This window comes from Muntiacus reevesi, chromosome 18 (genome assembly GCF_963930625.1).
Source record: "Muntiacus reevesi chromosome 18, mMunRee1.1, whole genome shotgun sequence".
NCBI lineage: Eukaryota > Metazoa > Chordata > Mammalia > Artiodactyla > Cervidae > Muntiacus > Muntiacus reevesi.
In genome coordinates this window covers 37737653-37748184 of record NC_089266.1, presented here as the reverse complement: position 1 = coordinate 37748184, position 10532 = coordinate 37737653, and the positions used below count along the sequence as shown (strand labels likewise).

At 40.4% G+C, this 10532-nt stretch overlaps 1 protein-coding gene across 1 annotated transcript; it reads right to left on the bottom strand.

The window, feature by feature from the left end:
* Window positions 1-5210: 5210 nt before the first annotated feature.
* LOC136149880 (olfactory receptor-like protein DTMT) lies at window positions 5211-7701 on the bottom strand. The gene is made up of 2 exons (XM_065910515.1): window positions 7691-7701; window positions 5211-6162 (listed from the first exon to the last, which is right to left on the bottom strand). Exons 1-2 carry the CDS (start codon window positions 7699-7701, stop codon window positions 5211-5213), a joined length of 963 nt encoding a protein of 320 aa, XP_065766587.1.
* Between the last annotated feature and the right edge of the window lie 2831 nt (window positions 7702-10532).

Below are 10532 nucleotides of genomic sequence, written 5' to 3'. Positions count from 1 at the left end.
CACACCTATATGCAGATAAATAGAAAGTACTAGAATAAGAAAACAGATAAACTCTCCCTGGCCATGTTTAATTCTTTCTCAAGCCAAGACATAAAGGAAAATCCAATTTGAATCCTGTTGAGGTACTTCTGCCTTCTTGCCTCTGTGAGAAAACATTAATGGCACCTGCAACCACCATCATCTCTGCATGTGTGTGCATGGTCAGTCGCTCAGTCATGTCTGACACTTTGTGACCTCATGGACCATAGTCCACCAGCCTCCTCTGTCTATGGAATCTTCCAGGCAAGAATACTGGAGTGAGTTGCCATTTCCTACTCTAGGGGATCTTCCTGACCCAGGGATTGAACCCACATCTCCTACATAGGCAGGTGGTTTCTTTATCATTGCACCACCTGTATAGCCCACCGTCATCTCTGCTGCGGTTGCTGCTGCTAAGTCGCTTTAGTCGTGTCCGACTCTGTGCGACCCCATAGATGGCAGCCCATCAGGCTCCGCTGTCCCTGGGATTTTCCAGGCACCATCATCTCTAATACTCCCTAAATGTGTCAAAATATTTCCTAGTTCCCAGCTCTTCCTTATGCACCAGTTATCTATGGCCACAAAGTCATAACACCTTCTTTCACTACCCATTCACAGCTGTATGGGGTTTTCACATGATCACATAATGCAAATCTTCATTCCTAGTCAATCAGCATCTTCACTGGTCTTGCCTTATCGACTTGTTATTTTTAAATAGAATATACTAAGTGGCACTCAGAGGATTCCCTAGAATTGCAAACATGGTCCTCTCTGACCCAGTTGTGTGGAGATACCCAGTTTTCCCTTTCTAATCTATAGCACTAATCCAGGCTCAGGTAATGTTAATCTTTGCACATGGGTTCACATAAGTGACTTCCCTGGTGGCTCAGACAGTAAAGCATCTGCCTACAATGTGGGAGACCTGAGTTCGATCCCTGGGTCAGAAAGATTCCCTGGAGAAGGAAATAGCAATCCACTCCAGTACTCTTGCTTGGAAAATCCCATTGATGGAAGAGCCTGGAAGACTGCAGTCCATGGGGTTGCAAAGAGACAGGACTGAACGACTTCACTTTCTTTCTTTCACATAAGGACCACAAAATGTCCAGGTGATTTGCTCAACTTCCAATTCAATGAAACCACTGTTATATCCCTTGATTGAAGCACTCCTCCTTGAGACCTATGAGACACTTCTTATGCATCTTTTCAATTCTCTCAGCTTCATCTCCTGTTCCACCATGGCTTAGTAACCAGCTCTGCAGTGGCTTCAGCAAGCTTTAGTAGTGCAACCTCATGGCACCTCACCTCCATTCTGTTCCACATGGTTCAAGCTTCCTGTTCTGAGGCTTCTCTGACTCCATGAAACAGTGTCATGGGAAGCCGTCTCAGTATTCATACTAATATTTAGGCAAATGATCCATCAAGAGTGAATTGTTTTTGTTAACATGAGGTGTGGATTAAAGTTTGTTTTTTTCACATGGAAATCCAAGTTCTCCAGCGTCATTGGTCAACAAGACTATTTTCTACTGAATTGTCTTTGCACATTTGTCAGTGATCAATGGATGATACATGATTGAATCTAGTTTTTGGATTCTATAAGGTATTCTACACTCTCTATATTGATCCATATTTCTCTAAAGCCACCACTTTTAATCTTTTAGCTATAATAAATTTACTTTTTTAGTTTCTTTGCCTTTACATGTGTATTTTGTAATCTTATTGTCAATTTATACTACCAAAAAATCCTCTGGAATTTAACTGAAATATGTTGAATCTCTAGATCGGTTTCAGAAGAGTCAACATCTTAACAATGTCAAGTCTTTCATTCCATGAACATGTTGTATCTATCAGTTTCTTTAGTTCTCAATGAGTTCTTACTCAGAGTTTTGTGATTTCAAGATATAGACCTTGTATATATTGTGTATGATTTATATCCAAGCATTTAAAGTTCTGGTGCTATTATACTAATAAGATGGCGCTTTAAAAATACAGTGAGGAAGGACAGTCTCTTCAATAAATGGCACTGGGGAACTGGAAATGCAAAAGAATTTAACTTAAATGTGTTAATGCTTGGACTAAGACATAAAACTAAAAAAACTCTTAGAAGAAACACAGGCAGTAAAGTTTTGACATAGGTCTTGGTGACTATTCTTTGAATATGACACCAAAGACATAAGCAACGAAAACAGAAATAAATGGGAACTACATCATACTAAAAAACTTCCGCGTAGCAAAGAAAACCACCAACAAAATGCAAAGGCAACACACCTAATGGGAGCAAATATTTGCAAATCATATACCTGATAAAGGGTTAATATCAAAAATACTTTTATAAAACTCATATAACTCAAAGCAAAAAAAAATTTCATTAAAAATGGACAGAGGCATCTGTATGTCTTCTTTGGAGAAATGTCTGTTTAGTTCTTTGGCCCATTTTTTGATTGGGTCGTTTATTTTTCTGGAATTGAGCTTCAGGAGTTGCTTGTATATTTTTGAGATTAATCCTTTGTCTGTTTCCTCATTTGTTATTATTTTCTCCCAATCTGAGGGCTGTCTTTTCACCTTACTTATAGTTTCCTTTGTTGTGCAAAAGCTTTTAATTTTCATTAGGTCCCATTTGTTAAATGAATTCTTTTTAACGGCTGAGTAATATTCCATGGTGTATATGTACCACAGCTTCCTTATCCATTCATCTGTTGATGGGCATCTGGGTTGCTTCCATGTCCTGGCTATTATAAACAGTGCTGCGATGAACATTGGGGTGCACGTGTCTCTTTCAGATCTGGATTCCTCAGTGTGTATGCCTAGAAGTGGTATTGCTGGGTCATATGGCAGTTCTATTTCCAGTTTTTTAAGAAATCTCCACACTGTTTTCCATAGTGGCTGTACTAGTTTGCATTCCCACCAACAGTGTAAGAGGGTTCCCTTTTCTCCACACCCTCTCCAGCATTTATTGCTTGTAGACTTTTGGATAGCAGCCATCCTGACTGGCATGCAATGGTACCTCATTGTGGTTTTGATTTGCATTTCTCTGATGATGAGTGATGTTGAGCATCTTTTCATGTGTTTGTTAGCCATCTGTATGCACCATGGAATATTACTCAGCCGTTAAAAAGAATTCATTTGAATCAGTTCTAATGAGATGGATGAAACTGGAGCCCATTATACAGAGTGAAGTAAGCCAGAAAGATAAAGAACATTACAGTATACTAACACATATATACGGAATTTAGATAGATGGTGGCGATAACCCTATATGCAAAACAGAAAAAGAGACACAGAAGTACAGAACAGACTTTTGAACTCTGGGGGAGAACGTGAGGGTGGGATGTTTTGAAAGAACAGCATGTATACTATCTATGGTGAAACGGACCACCAGCCCAGGTGGGATACATGAGTCAGGTGCTCGGGCCTGGTGCACTGGGAGGACCCTGAGGAGTCGGGTGGGGAGGGAGGTGGGAGGGGGAATCGGGATGGGGAATACGTGTAACTATATGGCTGATTCATGTCAATGTATGACAAAACCCACTGAAATGTTGTAAAGTGATTGGCCTCCAACTAATAAAATAATATTAAAAAAAAAAAAATGGACAGAGGATATGGACAGTTTTGCAAAGAAGACATACAGATGGCCAACAGGCACATGAAAAGATGTTCAACATTGCTAATTATTAGTGACAAGCAAGTCAAACTGCAATGAGATATCACCTCACACCTATCAGATTTGGCTATCATCAAAAAGAACACAAATAAAAAGGTTGGAGAAGATGTGGAGAAAGGGAACCCTTTTACACTATTGGTGGAATGTAAATTGGTGCAGCCACTGTGGAAAACAGCATGGAGGTTCATCAAAAAATAAAAATAGAACTGCCATATGACCCAGCAATTCCACTCCTGGATATATACCTGGGAAAAAAACAAAAATACTAATTCAAAAAGATACATGCACCCCAGGTTCATAGCAGCACTGTTTACAATAGCCATGATGTGAAAGAAACACAAATGTCCATCAACAGATAAATGAAGAAAGAAGCTATGACTATATATGCAATGGAACATTATTTAGCCATTTAAAAGAACAAAATTCTGCCATTTGCAACAATGTGGATGGACCTAAAGAATATTATGCCTATTGAAATAAGTCAGACAAAGACCAATACTATATAATATCACTTACATGTGAAATGCAATATATATACAAAACAGAAACAGACTCACAGATATAGACAACAAACTAGTGGGATATTGATCTGCACTTTTCATATAATGTTCATCTGGTGTAACTATCAGGGCCATTGTGACAGTTCTCCAAAAAAAAAAGAACTACCACATGATCCAGAAATACCAATTCTGGGTATATACCCAAAGGAAATGACAAGAGGAATATGAAGAGATACCCACTCTTCAGCATTCACGTCAACAATATTCACAATAGCCAAGATATGGAAGCAATTCAAATGTCTATTAACCAATAAATGGATAGAGAGAATATGGTATATGCAAATAATGGAATATCACTCAGTCTTTAAAAAAAGAAATATTCGAATTGGCTGACTATGTGGATGAACCTACAGGACATGGCACTAAGAGAAATAACCCACTAAAAGAAGGACGAACACTGAATGATTCCATTTTAGATGTGAGTTATCAAAGTAGTTATATTCATTGAAGAGAGAACAGAATGGCAGTTGTCAAGAGCTAGAATGAGGAGAAAATGGAAAGCTGATTTTTTATGGGTATGAAATTTCTGTTATATAAAATGAGTAAGTAATAAAATATAAAAGAGTACCTACAGTTAACAATATGGTGTTGTACATGCTAAAACACATCCAGAGGAGAGAAGTCATGCTCAATAAAAAGTGTATTAATTTTATCAGTAAATTAAACATTGGAAGCAGTTTAAAAAAGGGGGGGTTGACACAAAGATTAACTGGGAGTTTAAAAAGAATTCTTCTTAGGGTCACCTGAAGAGAAAGAAAGAGGACGACTTGTAGGTCATGGACATCCCCTTTCCAAGTCCAACTACAAACCTCCACTTTATCTCTTTGACTTATTGGACAATATCTTATTATGAAATTGTAACAAAAAGATCATTGAAAAAAAAGTCAGGATTAATATCCCAATATTAATATCAACACATCTACTGGATAAAATTATGTAGACATTTACCATCATAAATTTTACCAACTTCACCATCATAGAAAGAAGTGAAATTTCTTTCTACAAAAGACTCTTCTCAGAGCTCCCTTCATGTCTCTGTTCCTCAGGCTGTAGATGAAGGGGTTCAGCATGGGGGTCACCACAGTGTACATCACAGCCATCACAGTCTCCTTAACAGTAGAATTATTAGCTGATGGACATAAGTAGAGACCAATAATTGTCCCATAAAACAGGGACACCACAGTGAGGTGGGAGCCACAGGTAGAGAAGGCTTTGCAGATGCCCTTGACAGAAGGGACCTTAAGGATAGAGAAAATAATTCGTGCATAAGACATGATGATGAGTAGGAATGGCAGGACAATAATGAGTCCTCCAACGACAAATATCACCAGCTCATTAATTTGAGTGTCAGAGCAGGACAGCTTCAGCAGAGCAGACATATCACAGAAAAAGTGAGGGATCACATTGTCATCACCAAAACACAGTCTGGCCATGAGCAAGGTGTATAACAAGGCAGGGACCGTGGTCAGCACCCAGGACAGCACCACCAGGAAGAGACAGAGTCTGGGGCTCATGATGGTGGTGTAGTGCAGGGGGAAGCAGATGGCCACGTAGCGGTCATAGGCCATGGCCACAAGGAGGAAGTCCTCCAGGTCTGCAAAGAACAGAAAGAAGTACATTTGTGTCAGGCAGCCAGCATAAGAGATGGACGGGTCTTGGCTCTGCATGTCCTGAAGCAATTTGGGCATTGTGACAGAGGAGAAGCAGAGGTCAGAGAAAGACAGGTTACTGAGAAACAAATACATGGGAGTGTGGAGGTGGGGGTCCAGGCAAATGAGGACGATGATGAGAAGGTTCCCCACGACGGTGGTAACATACATGGCCAGGAACAGGGCGTAAAACAGGTTTCGATGCTCTGACTCGATGGGCAGTCCCAGCAGGAGGAACTCTGAGACAACATTTTGATTCCTTCCTGTCATGCTCTGTCTCCAGTACCTCTAGAGAGAAATAACAATGCCCATGAAAACTTAAATTTCAAAATGAACATATTTCTGTGATATATGGGCTGCTAGATGCTTTGCAAAAATACTTTATGTCATTCTCATCACAATAATTACAATCTTTACAGGACTCCAGATTTCTATAATCAGAATCTCCATGATTGAAAATGATTTATTTTCTTCACATTGCTTCAAAATGTAGCAATATTCCAAATTTTTTAAAACACACTCTTATTCTCTAGATCCTGAGACACACGATGTATAGGTTTTTCTTCATATCCCCACTAACTGTAACTGGCTTCTGTTTTGTCAATGTCTTCAAGATGATTGATGCTCCAGGGCTTTTCCTTTTTACCTTTTCCTTTTTCAGGGAAAAGGTAAACTACCTGTAATTCTATATATACCATGAAGAAAAATTCATCTACTCCAACGGCTTTGATGATTATTTGAGCTTTAGTTGCGAATGTCTCTAACCTATGAAACAAGATACTCAGTTGCCTAACTTATCTTCCCCTGGACACTACACCCTCATCTTCAGCAAAGAAACATATCTTTGATATCTCCTTAAGTTGCTCAGTCATGTCCAACTCTTTGCAACCCCATGGACTGCAATCTACTAGGCTCCTTCATCCATGGGATTTTCTAGGCAAGAGTACTGGAGTGGGCTGCCATTTCCTTCTCCAGAGGATCTTCCCAACCCAAGGATTGAACCTGGTTCTCCTGCACTGCAGACAGACGCTTTACCATCTGAGCTACCAGGGAAACCCTTGCCCCGCCTCCAATGTCTTCTGCCACTTCCTCAATTCCCTTCTCCTTTAGCTTCTCATATTTCAGTAAAAGGGAATCCAGGTGCTCCACAACCTGGAAGTTTTCTTTCATTCCCTCCTTTGGCCATTATCAGCTTCCTGTGGGCAAGTCCTACAGATCCCACTATTTGATTCTCCTACCCTTTCAGATAATCCCATTAGCCACTCTCAATACCCTTAACCTGGCTGACATCACGTCCTTTCTCTACCACTGGAATGGCCTCTTAACTCGTCACCCTGCTTCCATGATTGAACCCTTCTCCATCCTTTGACCACACTATTTATAGCTTTCTTCCCTACAGAATGGTAAACTACCCGTAGGACATGCCATGTCTGCCATCATGACTATAGCAGTGCTCGCAACTGGTAGAGTGTCTGGACGTAGTTGATGTATCATAACACTCATTGGCTGTGCTTCCAGCTGAAACATGCATTCTTACAACTTGGAAGACACCCAGCTCCTTCTAAATTAGAAGTTTGCTGTCTGCTCCTACTGAATCCTCCCAGAACAAGAAGTACTAGACTCAACTACTAGTGCTAGAACTTTGGCAAAATTTAACACTGTATTACTGAATTTATGGATGTAATTTGTCCCCATGGAAAATGTCTCCACACCAGATACACTATTTTTTTTCACCATTACAGAGGATACAAATAGAGATATTTATCCACATAGATAAAATAAATATAGGTATAGATGTACTCTACAACTGGTTCATTTTCTTTTAAGAATCCTGATTAATCCACCACAGCATGCCAAAAGGTGGCAAAAAAAAAAAAAAAAAAGCAAAGGAGAAGCATCACTAGATGTGGGAAGCTCCTTCATGAAAGACGTAACTGAATCCAACATCTGAGATTTCACTCCCTGATGCAGGTTGATCCAGCCACGTCAACAGGGTTTACACATGGATATAGACACTAGCATCACAGTGGGATGTTGTCACTGATGATGCCATGAGCCTCTCACAATCTACACCCGTTAAGTCACTAGTTCTCAGCCTGGACTTCACATAAGGCAACATGGTGCAGTGATTCTAAAATTTGATGATCCATGAAAATGCCCTGGGAGTTCTGGTAAACTTTGATTTTGATATAGTAACTCTGCGCCTGCATTTTTTTTGCTAAGCACTACTAAGTTTTTTATGTCATAATGCTTCTGCAATTTAATCAGCATCCAGTTAATACCCATGCCACAGTCCATGGACTACACAGTGGGTAGCAAGGATATCTGACATATTTTAAAAATAAAGATTACTGAAGCCCTCAGATATTTAACCACACTTTTTAATTGGGATAACGTTGCTTAAGTCCATGGCATTGTGAGGAGTCTGACACGACTTGGCAGCTGAACAATAACACAAGTGCTTCACAATATTGTGTCAGTTTCTGCTACGCAATATCCATACAAAATTATTTAAAGCTCCAAAGTGATTCTAATATAAAATAAGCATTCAGAACTATGATATTAATGCCTAGAATGAGCTGTCGGTATGCTGAAATTATTCAATATCATGGGAATAAATAACACATTGAGAAATACACAAGAATGTTGTCATTAATGGAAGCAGATTATAACTGGTGGAATATCAATAAACATTTCTGAAACATAGTGATATTTAGGATGGAGAGAGGTGGAAAAGAGGAGCATTACTATACCTGAAAATCTCTCCTGCAGAACATCATACAACCTGGGAAACCAAGACCCTCAAGTTGAAGGTTTCTAAGGGATTAGCTCATTCACCCTCTGCCTAACTTACCCAGTGTGTGAGGGAGACTCCAGGACCATGACCCGAGATCCTGCTCCCCTTTATTCACTAAAGCATGAAAAATATCACCCTCTGTAGTCATCACCTGTGTCTGAAACCTCCCTTCTCTATCTCCCATTCTGCACATCTTTGGGCCTAAGGGGCCCTGGATCCCAGAGGAGTCTGAGTCCTGGAGGGATTTATTAAAGACAAAGCAATTGCCCAGGACCTCTCTAGGACAAATGCTCTCAGGGTCCAAGAGCAGTGACTGATTACAATCACTGATCACACCTGACTATACTTGGAGGGAAATTGAGGAGGCAGAACTCATGCAGGAAAGCTTAACCACTGCCTCTTTAGGAGGCCTTTGTGGTTGGAGCCCGCAGGTGGAAAATAAAAGAGGATGGTTGGTGAATACTCTAAATACTGTGAATTCACATACTGTGAATATCCTAAAAAATCTGAGGAATGTCACAGGCTCTTTTCTGTGGTCAACAAGAAGCCTTCAGTGGTTTGAGTAAAGTGTCAAGAAAGAGACACCTTTTTTTTGCTTTTTGGGCCATGTTGGGCAGCATGTGGGATCTTTGTCCCTTGACCAGCGATCAAACCCATGCCCTGTGATGTGGAAGCAAAGAGTCTTAACCACGGGAACACCAGGAAAGTCCCCAAGACACATATTTTGGAAAGATTCTAAGGGTAGCAACATCTCTCAGTAAAACACCATTTCCCATAAACCACCTGACACTAACAAGGAGTCGATATCTATGACACAACTGTATGCAGATATATAGAAACTACAAGAATAAGAGACAAGAGAAACTCTCCCTGATCATATTCCATTCTTCCTCAAGCCAAGATAGAAGAAAAAACTCAGTTTGAATCCCACTGAAATACTTCTGCCTTCTTACCTCTGTGGGAAAACATTACTGACACCAGCCACTTCCATTGTCTCTCAGTTCAGTTCAGTTCAGTCACTCAGTTGTGTCTGACTCTTTGCTACCCCATGAATCACAGCACGCCAGGACTCCCTGTCCATCACCAACTCCCAGAGTTTACTCAAACTCATGCCCATCGAGTCAGTGGTGCCATCCAGCTATCTCATCCTCTGTCATCCCCTTCTCTTCCTGCCCCCAATCCCTCCCAGCATCAGGGTCTTTTCCAATGAGTCAAATCTTCACATCAGGTGGCCAAAGTATTGGAGTTTCAGCTTCAGCTTCTGTCCTTCCAATGAATACCCAGGACTGATCTCCTTTAGGATGGACTAGTTGGATCTCCTTGGAGTCCAAGGGACTCTCAAGAGTCTTCTCCAACGCCACAGTTCAAAAGCATCAATTCTTCGGCGGTCAGCTTTCTTTATAGTCCAACTCTCACATCCATACATGACCACTGGAAAAACCATAGCCTTAACTAGATGGACTTTTGTTGGCAAAGTAATGTCTCTGCTTTTTAATATGCCGCCTAGGTTGGTTATAACTTTCCTTCCAAGAGTAAGAATCTTTTAATTTCATGGCTGCAATCACCATGTGCAGTGATTTTGGACTCCCAAACCTAAAGTCTGACACTGTTTCCACTGTTTCCCCTTCTATTTGCCATGAAGTGATGGGTCCAGATGCCATGATCTTAGTTTTCTGAATGTTGAGCTTTAAGCCAACTTTTTTACTCTCCTCTTTCACTTTCATCAAGAGGATCTTTAGTTCTTCTTCACTTTCTGCCGTAAGGGTGGTGTCATCTGAGTATATGAGGTTATTGATATTTCTCCCAGCAATCTTGATTACAGCTTGTGCTTCTTCCAGCCCAGCGTTTCT